We start from the raw sequence: 13,677 nt of genomic DNA on the forward strand, positions 1-13,677 counted from the left end.
ACCGTGGTGCAAAAGCAATATGCATTCAGTAGAAACCGTACTTTGAATTTTGATCTTTTCCCAGGCTAGCCACATTCGGTATGATACTCTTTCGTGATGCTGGGCAGCAGCAGTGAGCTGCAGCTCCCAGGCAGCTACGCGATCAGGAGGGCAAACAACCGATATACTTGGAACCATTCTGAACCCATGCAGCCATTCTGTTTTTCACTTTCAGTACAATAGTCAATAAATTACATGAGATATTCAGCACTTCATTATAAAATAGACTTTGTGTTAGAGAATTTTGCCCAACTGTGGGCTAATGTAAGTGTTCTGAGCCCGTTTAACGTAGGCTAGGCTAACCTATGATGTTCGGTGTATTAAATGCATTTTCAACTTATGGTATTTTCAACTTATGATAGGTTTATTGGGGTGTAAGTTCATCATAATTCAAGAAAGAGCCGTACTGGTCAATGGCATAACTAAGTTCCACAGTAAAATTTCAAAGGACGGCTCAGTGACTTCTCCGTGGAGATATCCTTGCCAAGGATGCAGGGTGAAAGGCTCCTATCATAGGACCCTGAGTCCCGGATGTACAATCTTTTTGGAGTTCCTGCCTTGCAGATAGCTGGGCCTGGGAGATGTGCCAACCAAGGCGGGCAGGTGCCAACCCCTGGTCCAGTAAGCAGTAGGTGAAAGGCCACAGAAAGGCCAGTGAACACCAGCAACTCCCTGCCTCTCTCCTTGCATCTGTCCCTGCATCTCTCCTTGCATCTCTGCAAGGGCAGGGAATGTGGTCCCACAGTGAGAGAGTGCAAGGTTCAGGGCGTGCACAACCCTCCGCAGGTCAGGAACTGTTGACCTCTGTGGGCACCAACAGAGACCCCTGGGTCCCCGTCCAGAGACCACAGAGAAACCTGGGCATGTCTTGACAGCCCTGTGTCTCTTCCAGTGACAACCACAAGAATCTGTGTTCTTTGGGATAGTTTTGCTGGACACTCACGGCGCTGACTTTGACCTTGTACTGCCTTTTGCGAAGCAGGGTCTCCTTTTGTCTGGGTTTATTATGCTTCTCTTTCACGTGCGTTGACCCTGTGGTTTCTAAGTCAGTCTTATGAGTTTCTAATTTTAGAAGAGATTCACACCTAAACTCATGAAATCTCCAATCTTCCACAAAGGTCCATCTGGTGGGGAGTCCTCGCACCTCCCAGAGACGCCACTTTGGATCTTACTCCCTAGATGGAGAATTGTGATTCATGGCCACCCCTGACTCTTCTAGAGGAATTAAATTTGATGTGAGTTCCAAAGAACACTGGATGGGGAGTCAGAAGAGCTGGGTTGAAGTCACAGCTTTTCCCTGAATGTGCGGTAGGTCATTTCAACAGCTCTGAGCCTCAGTTTCCTCATCTCTAAAATGGGCAATGTAGTCTCTATCTTGAGTATCCCATTGGGTTGCTGTGGTAATTGAGTCCATGGATAAGAAGGTGCCTTGGAGTAGTAAAATGTCACACGGATCCGAGGGTTTCCACTGCTACTAGATTATGGGGTTTAATGCACCAAATCATGAGATCCCCATTCTAAAAAGCTCTAGGGTCTGTAACTCTCATTTTCCTCACGACTTGGGACTCCTAGGAGGCCTCAGACCTTTCCACTGAGCATCTTCTAGCAAAGGGAGAAATGTCTTTTTGTCTGAGGTAAGGCGATGCGCTCTGTACCAAGCCCAGGGAGAGCTGCGTGTGAACACTCAGGGCTTGGGAATGAGTTTACAATCTCAGACTGGTCTGGAAGAAGCTGTTGGACTTTCACAGTTTCTCTCCAATCTAAATTCAGGCCTCGTTTCAGCATCTTTGATTTAGGGGCATTATAGTTCAAGTGTTTTCATTCTAGACCTCACTGATTTGAGGCCGTATAATTATGTACCATAAGGTAGGTAGGGGGGTGATTAAGATTATGGTCTCTGGAGTCCGACAGCCAGCTACAACCACGACGCTGTCACCTACTACCTGTGTGACTTCGGGCAGACTACTCAACTGCTCTGACTCTAATTATAGGACCCACTTCCCTGAGCCACTGTGAGCCTTGAGTGAGACAGAACAGTGCCCGCTGGTCAATAAGTGCTCAGCAGACATCAGCTATTTTTACGGTGTTTTGTTTGAGCCTATGAGGCCATCACTCTGCAGAAGGAAGCAGGGTTTTCTATAGGTGGCACTATGCCACGGCATCACTCCACAGGTACTTAGAAATACCAGGCAAGGGGTTTCCTCCTGACATACCTTGGATAAGCTATTGCCCAGAAAGCAGTGTGGTGGGACCAGGCAACTGTGGGAAGCTTTTCTAGTGGGGAAGCCCCCCCGTGAGCCAGTGCCTGTAAGGCCCCAAGTTTCTCCTGAAAAGAGTTTTGTCTCTATCTCTTCTAGCTAGTCATGCCTCACTTTAATTTAAAGAACCTCACATTGAAAGCATCCACAGGTCAATGGATGGGGTTTTAGATATTGTTTCCCACTTGTGAACCAGGCCAGGTCAGAGGCATCTGGGCTTAGCCCGCAGGAATTTGGACTCTCATTCTCTTGGTCTTGGTGTTGAAATCAGATTATGCAATATAGTTAGGGGAGTGAAAAAAGTGACATGAGTGAGTGGGTGAAGGACATGGAGACATCGGTGATCCAACATGGCAACACCTAGTACAACATGCTTCCATTCACACACAGCCCCCAAGACGATGGGGGGAATCTATGGATAATTCTTTAGAGGAAATAAATGCCTCTATTTTGGGGTAACACTGACTAGTACAGTGGCTAATGCTGAATTTAGAAAAGTTGAGATTTGAGCTATAATCCTTGGACAAAAACACCAGCATACTGTACTCCAGTTGGCTTATACATGCAATCGGAAGGTGACTACTCGCTTCCTGTTTGTGCCTGGGATGTTCTGAAATACTATCTGTATAAAGAGTGTTTGGAGAAAGCTGATGACAATTGCCTTCCCTCCAGGCTGCATACTTCTACCTTCTCAGGCCCCTTGCTGCCTGCCACTCTGTCTATGAACTCCTGGTTGCCTCTGCCAGCTACAACCTGGTGCATGGGTTGTGGGTCTAAAGTTCCCTGGAAATGTCATGAGCTGCCTCACTCAGTGAAGCCAGTTCTCTTACAAATGAGTCTCAAGGGAATAAAGATTGGGCATGGAAAGGAGCTGTGGCTGACCCATCATAACTTGTCCCAATATCAGAAAAACAATGCTGGAGGGTCAGGCAGCATGATGCCGTGAAATGAGCCCAGACTTTGAAGTCAGATAGACGTGAGTCTGTCTACCATTTATTAACTGTGTGACCTTGGGCAAATGATGAAACCTTGAGCTTCAATTTCCTCCACTGTGTTACTGGGATAACAGGATCTAACACCAGGGTTGTTGTGATGATTAACCGAGATAAGGGAAATCAAGTATTCAGAGAGCTAGTCCTGCCTTCCCTTTCCTTAAATGTGTGTTCTCTGGCTGGTTGTTCGGTAGCATCATTTTCAATCTCCAAGCAATACCTCCAAGCTATGAATGCTTCGAGGCATGAACAAAGCCTTTGGTTCCTGTAAGAGGCTGGGAGGGAATTGGAGCCAGAGAATAAAGCTTACCTTTTGGGAAAAGATTCAGGGAGAGGAGCACAGAAGTGAGGAGGGCACGCCTTGTTGGGCAGCCTGCAGGACCTGGCGAGCCCCAGAGATCACAGTGGCAAAGACTGTCAGGAAGCTGGAAGAGGCAGAGAGGGGAGGGACCACAGGAGCTGGTCCAGGAACAGACAGTTGGTGACTTGTCCCCAGGTATGCTCTTGGGCACAGCCTATGTTCATTTGGCCTCTGTCCCACCTCTGCCAATAAAAATTAAGAAGCTGATTTTCTTTTGTTTGCCTCTGAGGACTAAGCCCTTTTTATGAGACTGTAAATGGAATCCCTCTCTGAGCATGGCTGGATTTTTAATTGTGTTTGTTGTGCTTTCACTTATTTTGTTTTATGAGTTCCGGCTCTCAGATTTGTTGATGCAAAGCTCTCACCCACCAGGGACACGTCAATGTTTGATTTTTATCAGTAGGAAAAGGTTGAAGTTTTTAAAAAATCATTTTCTTAATCCAAAGGTTGGCTTGTTTGCTTCATTCTGACACATTAAAAAACCATGGGACCCATCCAGGTTTGTTGTTTTCTTATACTTCCCAAGTCAGAGTGAGGTAGGGCGGAGTTTTTTTCAACAAAGGAGGCCATGATCTGGCTCTTAGTGGAACTGTATTAGATTAGATTAGAGCTTAATTTTGGGACAGAGAGTTTTTGGGAATAGGCATTTAAGATGAATCACATCATTGAGGACAATAAGCCCATCCTTTTCATAAGACACTTTTGTAGAGATTTGTTGAGGATGGTGTGAAGCATGCTCATTGTCTGAAGGAAAGGATTAAAGTAAAATTGTTAAACATGAGACGACTTCATTCCTGTATTAGTCAGCATGGACTGGGTTATGCTGATAACAAACAGCACCCCTGCCAATCTCAGTGACTTAAAACAACAAAGCTGTATTTCTCACTTATGTGTACCAGGTGTTGGCTGGAGACTCCAGCTCTATGTCAGCCTCATTCAGGACTGCCTGGCACTCTGCCTCATGCTTCCACAATTGCCAAGGCAGGAAAAAGAAAATGTGGCAGATCACACACTGGATTTTTAAAAAATTGAGATGTAATTGACATATGACATTACATTATTATATTAGTTTCAGGTGTACAACATAGTGATTCAATATTTGTGTGTATTGTGAAATGATAACATCCATCACCACACATAGTTACACATTTTTTTTCTTGTAATGAGAACTTTTAAGATGTACTCTCTTAGCAGCTTTCAAATACACGGTACAGTATTATTAACTATAGTCTCCATGATGTACATTATATCCCCGGGACTTGTTTTTGTTTATTTGTTTGTTTTTTATGATTTCACATATAAGTGAGATCTTACAGTGTTTGTCTTTCTCTGATTTATTTCACTTAGCATAACGCCCTCAAGGTATTTTAATGTTGTTGCAAATGGCAGGATTTCCTCCTTTTAGTGGCTGAATAATATTCCATTTGATATACATATCAAATTGGTTGATATATACCAATTCCATTTGGTATATATATACCACAGCTTTATCCATTCATTTGTCAATGGACACTTAGGCTGTTTCCATGTCTGGTCTATTGTAAATAATGGTACTGTGAATGTAAGGGTGCAGATATCTCTTTGACATAGTATTTTCATTTCCTATGGATATGCAGTAGTCCCCCCCTTATCCATGGGGGATACATTCCAAGATCCCCAGTGGATGCCTGAAACTGAAGATAGTACCAAACGTTATGTATACTATGTTTTTTCCTATACATACATTCCTATGATAAAGTTTAACTTATACATTTGGTACAGTTAGAGATTAACAACATTGATAATAAAATAGAACAATTATAATAATATACTGTAATAAAAGTTATATGAGTGTGGTTTCTCTCTCTCTCAAAGTCTCTTATTATACAAATTTAATGCCTTTTCCATCTTAACTGAGTATTTACCATGCACTGTGGTAGTAACTTTTGCAGTTTGAGGTGCAACAGCAAAACTAGCATGAATTTCTTTTTCCTTCTTCACTATTTTACCGATAGAAGATTGGTTCTTACTGTAGATCTTAGCAACCTCAGTGTATGATTTTTTTCTTTCTTTACTAAGTCGAGAACTTTCACCTTTTCAATTAAAGGAAGCACTTTACAGCTTCTCTTTGGCATATCTGAATTGCCAGCATCTCTACTCTTGCATTAGGGCCCATTATTAAGTAAAATAAAGGTTACTTGGACTCAAGTACTGTGATACCATGACAGTCGATCTTTTAACCCAGCGGCTACTAAGTGACTAATGGGTGGGATGTGCTGGACAAGAGGTGATTTATGTCCAGGGTGGGATGGAGAGGGACAGTGTGAGATTTCATCACACTACTCAGATCGGTGCACAACCTAAAAGTTATGAATTATTCATTTCTGAAATTTTCCATTTACTATTCGGACCACGGTTGACCACCAGTGACTGAAACCACGGAAAGCAAAACCGTGGATAATGGGGGGACTCCTGTATTCTCTGAAATGGAATTGCTGGAATATATGGTAGTTCTATTTTTTAATTTTTTGAGGACCCTCCATATTTTTTTCCTGCAGTGGTTGCACCATTTACAATCCCACCAACACTGCACAAGGGTTCCCTTTTCTCCATGTCCTCACTAGCATGTGTTATTTCTTGCCTTTTTGATGCAAACCATTCTAACAGGTGTGAGGTGGTATGTTATCAACACACTAGATCTTCAAGCTTCCATAGGGAAGTGATACAGATCACTTCTGCTCATTTTCATTAGCCAAAGAAAGTGATGGGGCACCGCCTCACCTCAAGGAGTGCAGAAAACTGCCTTCCTACCAGGTGCCTGGAAATACTTGGTGAACAGCAGTCATGATGACCACAATTTCTAAGAGGGTTTTCTGAATTGCTAGGTGAGATTGCCACCTCTCCACCCCCCGCTTTGGAAAGAAGTACAAGGATAAATGAAGGAATATAGAAATGGATGGATTCTGGCTCCAGGATTTTATAATCTAGCCATAAATATTGGCCTTGACTGCCCAAAGTTATCTTATATGGGTTGGTTCAGCCTTGAAAATATTTGGTGATCTATTCCTAGGTGACTTGATTCAGATGTGATGTTTTGGCTTCTTTAATGGGCTCATGTGTTCACACTGAGTTCTGGCTGTTTATAAAAAATGCTAAGTGTCAGCCATCCTATTGAGAAATTGGGTAGTTTGGTGGGAAGAGGAAGAACTTTGGAGATGAACATAGGTTCAGATACAGGCTCCATCACTTCCTGGCTGAGTGATTTTTGAAAAACCAAACTTATTTGAGTTTTCCAGTTGATTGCATGGGGATAAAAGTATTTTTTGAAGGATCAAATGAGAACAAAATGCCCAGCAATATTTCTGGCATATAGTAGGTGTTTAATAAAAGTTGGTTTATTTTTCCTCCCTTTCCCTTTCGTTGTAACCACATCCTTGGGACTCCAAGTCATTCCTCTGAAAATTGGAGACTTCCACTTCCACACATTGACTGGGCAAATGCCAGAGTGTAGAGTCAATGACTGGGTGTTCTTGGGGCCAAATTTCTGAGAACTGTTAATGCTTTGTAAGTTAGGGTGTTCGTGGAACAGAAGGGGATTTAGGTGACAAGGGTAGGAAACACTGGAGAGATGATTCTAAGGAGGTTCTTCCTCGGGTCTGAAAGAGGCAGTGAGTGTTTCTGTGGTCATGCATTACCAGGGAGGCTGCTGATCTTTCCTCTTTCATTGTGTGCAATGCACCCCTTCCCTCCTCCCCTCCCCTTTTGTACTGTGGACCCTGAGTCTCCAGAGGCTTCTGAGGATGCCATGTCCCTGCAGTCCTTGTGGTGGCTTGCAGCCCCCAGCTTCCCTGCGATGGGAGCCCTGCCCACCTGGGTCAGAGCTCACTCTACTGCAGTGAAATTCCACCTGTGTTCCCATCAGAGACCTTTGCTTTCTGGGGGAAACTGAGCCCTACACTGGAATCAACCACTTATGAAAATCCGAGCCATCCCTGGCTCTGCTCCCTTATTTTTTCCTATAGAAGGAGCAGGGAGGGAAAGAGAGAGACTCTGGAAAGGCAGTTTGGACCATCCTGCTGGGCAGGACACCTGTCGGGGCCATCAAGCTGTCTCTAATTATCTAGTGGTTCTATTATGGTGTGATTGGAGGAACAAAACCCACCATAGGTCTGAAGGGAAAAAAAGGCACCTATTTGGGAAGAGAATCATGTGATGGGAGTGTCTGAGCAGACCTGTCTTCCCTCAGGCCTCTCTCAAAAGCTTGAACTTACCAGAAGGGCTATAAACCTGTTTCTTTCTTTTTGTTTATTAGTGCTGCATACCAAAATAAATGTGTAATTAGGAATGGATTAGTGACAGCAGAGAGGCCCATCACAGATACTAGACAGTCTGTGTGTGTGTTGAGAGCTCAGAAGACAGCAAGCTTGACTCCTCCTGACCTACCTTAGGGCTCAGAAAATAGAAGAGAGCTCCCCAGACAGCTGAGGTGTCCCCTGAATTACTTGTCCCTTCTTTGTATCTTAATAAATTCTTTTCTGTGGATATTCAGGTAAGAAGAAATGCTTCCTTTCCCAGAGGGACCACAGGTCTGTGGGTTTCCCCCTGAGGCAAGGGACAGGAGAATCAGCCAAACTTGGGAAGGGAAATCGATTCTTGGAGTGGATGCTGGTTGCATATAAAGGTATAAAGGTATAAAGGTGAAGAAGTTACCTTTCCAGAGCATGATACATAGGAAGCACTCAATAATAAAAATGATGATGATGGTGACGGTGATTTCTCTAGCTCTTCAACCCACTATAATATGATATTTTCCTCTACTGTTCTATGGAAACTGCTCTCATTAAAGCCGCCTTCTTATTGTCAAATGCAGTGACCTGATTTCATTCTTCATCTTACTTGGCCTCTGTATATGATGCTCTTCAGCTTCTAGAAGTTCTCCTACTTTGACTTCTAAGACAGCAGCCGTCTCTGGCCATTTCTTCTCATCCTCCTTTTTCAGCTCCCCTTTCTCTGCCTGCATTTTAAGTAGTGGGTCCTCCAGGGCTCCTTAGTCTGCTTTATTCTTTTATTTCTGTCAGGTCTTTGTGGGCAGCCCCATCCATCCTCTCCATGGCTTGGGAGACTATGGAAGGACACTTCTACCCATGGCTCTTTCCCCATCCCTTTTCAGATTCCAGAGTAAATAATGTCGAGAAAGCTGACACTGTTTTAAAGCACAGGCTTTTGGACCATTTTATTGATCACTCGCTTTGTCCGTTGACTTGATGAAAGCAGATTCGAATGTCCAATGTTCTGTCTTCTCCAAACTCCTGATTTGGTGCCCTTCCTCCATGTTGCTGTAACAACCCATGTCCTGTAATGCTGAGAACAGAAGGGGCCAGTGTGTGGGGGGCCTTCTGTTGTTTGGTCTTTTGAGAACTGGATCCCCGACTCCCCTTTCCTTTTTTGCCCCTTTGTTTTGCTGAACCTTCCACTTCACGTCACTTCCTAAGAAAGGGTGAGGTAGATTTTTACATGTCTGCAAATATGTCTCTTTTGCCCTATGGGTGGATACATTTTTAGGTGTAGAATTCTAGGTTGAAAATTTGTCCATCAGAATTTTGAAGGAATTTGCTCAGTTATGGTAACAGTATTATGTTTTTATGGAGAATTAGGCTGTCTTTCTGATTCCTGTTCCTTTGGAAATATGACCTGTCCCATCCTCCTGGAAGCTTTTAGCATCTTCTCTTTTTTTTTTTAAATTTTATTTATTTATTTATTTTATGGCTGTGTTGGGTCTTCGTTTCTGTGCGAGGGCTTTCTCTAGTTGCGGCAAGTGGGGGCCACTCTTCATCGCGGTGCACGGGCCTCCCACTATCGCGGCCTCTCTTGTTGCGGAGCACAGGCTCCAAACGCGCAGGCTCAGCAATTGTGGCTCACGGGCCTAGTTGCTCCACGGCATGTGGGATCTTCCCAGACCAGGGCTCGAACCCGTGTCCCCTGCATTGGCAGGCAGATTCTCAACCACTGCACCACCAGGGAAGCCCTAGCATCTTCTCTTTATCCTCATGGTTCTGGCATTTCATAACTTTGTGTCTTGATATGTGTGTGTGTGTGTGTGTGTGTGTATATGTACCCGTGTGCACGCATGCACATGCATGCATGCTCTCGTGTATGTGTTAATTGTTCTGGGAACTGCATAGATAATATTTTGGGCAAATTTTTCCATATTTTTTTATTTTGACCTTTCATCTTTCTCTTTCTGTCCCTCTCCCTCTCTGTCTGTCTCCTTCTCTGTCTCCTTTTAATCAGATGTTGGATCTCTAGATCGAGTCTTTAATTTTCATATCTTTTCTTTCCTATTTACCACCTTTTTCCTTTTTGTTTGACTTTCTGGGACATTTTCTTGACTTATCTTCCATTCTTCTATGACTTTCAAATTTTGATGATCACAATTCTCCAGGATTCTTTCTTACCTTCTAATTGGTCGTATTTTAAGTATCATCTTGTTTTCTGGATGCAATGTCTTCATTTATCTTTCTGAAGATATTTTTTAAAAAGTCTTCTGCTCCCTGAATTGCCTCTGCTTCCTGCAGGTCCCTGATTGTGTGTCTTGTGCCCCTCTTTCATGCTGAAGCTTTGCTGAAGTGTCTGGTGATCCTGGACTGTTTCTTCATATTTAGGAATTGAACACCAGAAAGCTAATAAGATCCTGCTTTGTGTGCACGGTGGGGCTTGTCAACTGTTCTGCTTCACTAAGGCATGACTGCCATGTAAGCTTGACTTCCTTGGGAGACCCTCACATGTCACTCTCCAGAAGTCCATTCTAAGGCATTTAGTTTCTCCAGAGAAGCATTCTCTAATCTCCTCTGGGGTGGCGGTATTTGAGGCAAGACCGAGGGTGAGATGGCTGGGTAAGCAGTGTTGTTCCTGGTTTCTGTTGTTTTATTTATTATTTTTTAAATATTTATTTATTTATTTGGCTGCATCAGGTCTTAGTTGCGGCACGCGGGATCTTCATCGCGGCATGCGGGATCTTTCGTTGCATTGTGCAGGCTCTTCCTTGTGGCACGTGGGCTTCTCTAGTTGCGGCAAGCAGGCACCAGAGCACATGGGCTCAGTAGTTGTGGCGCGTGGGCTCTAGAGTGCGGGGGCTTAGTTGCCCCACGGCATGTGGGATCTTAGTTCCCTGACTAGGGATCGAACCCACATCCCCTGTGTTGGAAGGAGGATTCTTAACCACTGGACCACGAGGGAAGTCCCGTTTCTGTTGTTTTAGGAGCAAGAAGAAGGAGTTCTGCCTCGTGCTTCACCCCAGCCCTCCCCTGAACGTTTCAGGTTCAATTTCTCTGGGATGAAACCACCAGACTCTGATGGATGGGGGTGAGGTGATGGCCGGGGTGACTTGTTCCAGCCCCGAGCCTCACTGCAGCCTTCCTTGGTCCCCTGACCCTTCAAGTACTGGGTCTCCCCAGCAGAACTGACTTCCTGTCATGATTCCCTGACACAGACCTGGTGGTCCTTTCTTCCCTATCTTCCTCCTCTCTGTAAGCGAGCTTTTCCTCCTTTGGCTTCTCATCTTCCAAAACGTTGTTGAAATATCTCATTTCCTCTTGTCTCCCCTCTTCCTCTTTGTGCACCAATATTTCTTTAATTCCTTTGTATGTTAATAGCTTTTGGGGTGAGGAGGCTAAAGACCAGTGTTCAGCATTCCATGTTTAACTGGAAATCACTGTGAAGTGTTTCAAAAAAGTTTACAAGGTATTTTCGAGAACTGGCCTCTTTTTGCAAGGCATGTGATGCCTGCGAGTATTTGGGCAACCCCTTACTGCTACTTTTTCACATGGTCTCCAAGCACAGTCAGACATTTGTTGTGGATTGAAATAAGCCTGTCTGTGCTGACGGAGTAGAATTCAGCGTCCTCAGTTTGCATTTACCCATCCTCCATTTAGTTCTGCCTCATTGGCGCTTCGCCTTGCTATTTGATGGGAAATATTCTCCCCATAAACTTCAGTAAGATGTAAGTGGATTTCTGCCGTGGAAATATTGTTCAAAAGCTGCAAAACCAAATCACAGCAGGTGCTTTGTCTTGGGACCATGTGTCTTGCAAAACAACCATTTAAAATGCCACTTGTAGAAAGCCACAAACAGTCACAGCTAATTCACTTTACAGGAGTTTTATTTGTACTTATGGGAGAATCACACCACCAAACAGAATCATTTCTCTACCAAGACAGCAGCATTAATCATCTTTCTCAACTTGTGTTCGCAAATCACCTTATTTGCTGGTTTTCTTCTTTGGGTTAGAATATGGTGGCGTTAGGGTTGGTGAGGATGCAGATGGTGTTCTCTGAAGCCATTGGGGCAAATATGGAACTTTCAAGAGTGAGTCAGCTGGCCTAGCTGTCTGTAGGCTAATAGTATTGCAGCCTGAGTGCTGTCGCTTGTGAAAGCTGGCCGGAGTTAGATCCAAGCCCACATTGGGCTTATCTGTCTGTGGGCCGGGGAGGGTTGATAGCAGAATCCAGGGAAAGTTACTTCATACTCCTGTGGGCATCTGATGGCCACTCTGGAAAGGTTCTCAGCCTCCAAGGCCCTAAAGAGAGGTTCCAGATCTTAGCTGGACTTGGGACTCACAAGGGAGCTTTTAAATCCTGATGCCCAAGTTGCATCCCCAGACCAACTGAATCAGAATCTTTGAGGGTGGGACCCAGCATCAGTAGTTTTGAAAGCTCTTGAAGAGACAAGGGACAGGCTGCATACTACCGCTAGGTCATTTTTAAAATCCTGTGGTTGTTATATAAGCAAAGAAACTTATTTGAACTTTTAATTATTTTGAACTAATTTGGATTTGGGGAAAGTGGGAATACTTCATGTCATAATCATTTAGATTCACTCTTATTTTGCAGCTGTTTCCATGGTGTGATGAGGTAGATTTTTCTCGCTCTCATGAAAGAGAATTAAGGGGTTATTCTCAATTCAGAATCCAGAGCATTCAGGGAATACTCTTCCAGTGGATTTTGCTCCTATGGAAAATGTAGTGGGAAAAATAGTGAAAAGGTCTGTGGGCAGGGCTGGGCACTGGCTGGATGTGACTTCACCAGGGTCCTGTGTCTCTCCTGGTGTGTGCAGGTCCCGTGGCTGTCATCAGTGGCGAGGAGGACTCAGCCAGCCCGCTGCATCACATCAACCATGGCATCACCACGCCCTCGTCTCTGGATGCCGGGCCGGACACAGTGGTCATCGGCATGACTCGCATCCCGGTCATTGAGAACCCCCAGTACTTCCGTCAGGGACACAACTGCCACAAGCCAGACACATGTGAGTACCACAGTAGAATGTTGTCCCTTCTGGGGAGGGAGGGTGGCATGACGATAGACCACTAGCTGGGGTTCTGGGGTGACCTACCACCTGCTAACCTCCCACTCTCTAAGAGACCCTCCCTCTTTGTTTCAAAACTTGAAGAATAGCCTGGGCGAGGGGACACCACTGGGACAGAGTCCCCTGGGCAGAGCGGGCTCGGGGCGGGGGGGTGGGGGAGCAGCCTGGAGGCAGGAGGCCCAGCCCCACCTGGAGAGGTGCTCCCAGTAAGGCAGGGGGCACAGACACGGCTGGTTGTACCTGTGGACCTGGCCTGTGTATTCAGGAAATGTAACCTGACTCTGTCCAGACAACAGCCCCTGAGGTCGTCAGACCCCGCTGCCCCAGCCTCCACTAGAGGGGAAGGGAGCGAAGGGCGGTGAGTACCTTTCGAATGGAAACATCTCTCTAGCTGCCCCTCCAGTGCCCCGAAGTGCACGTTCTGAGAATCAGATCATGGCCCCGGTGCTAGGACCCTTCCCCTCCCTGCTACAGATGTCTCCTTCAGATCAGAGGGCTCAGGGCACCTGCTTCCTAATCTCTCTTCCCTCCTGGTGGTTCAGCCCCTCCCTTTGTATTTCTGCTGAGTCTGCTAGGGCCTCTCCCCATTCCTGGTGCCTCTGTGGCTTGGCCCTCCATCCAGCAGCTGCTTCCCTTGCTGTGTCCCCAGGCTCAGTCTAGGCTCAGCGACTACAGTGCACACCCCTCC

General features: G+C 45.2%; 1 protein-coding gene across 4 annotated transcripts in view; it reads left to right on the plus strand.

Annotated features, from left to right (window-relative positions):
- NTRK3 (neurotrophic receptor tyrosine kinase 3) overlaps positions 1-13,677 on the plus strand; it is a 373,167-nt gene that overhangs the window by 213,875 nt on the left and 145,615 nt on the right. For all 4 annotated transcript variants that reach the window (XM_061179966.1, XM_061179967.1, XM_061179968.1 and 1 more), the window contains exon 12: positions 12,741-12,929. In XM_061179966.1, coding sequence (XP_061035949.1) covers positions 12,741-12,929 — 189 coding nt within the window. The remainder of the gene's footprint in view (positions 1-12,740; positions 12,930-13,677) is intronic.

This window comes from Eubalaena glacialis, chromosome 2 (genome assembly GCF_028564815.1).
Source record: "Eubalaena glacialis isolate mEubGla1 chromosome 2, mEubGla1.1.hap2.+ XY, whole genome shotgun sequence".
NCBI classification, from domain to species: Eukaryota; Metazoa; Chordata; class Mammalia; order Artiodactyla; family Balaenidae; genus Eubalaena; species Eubalaena glacialis.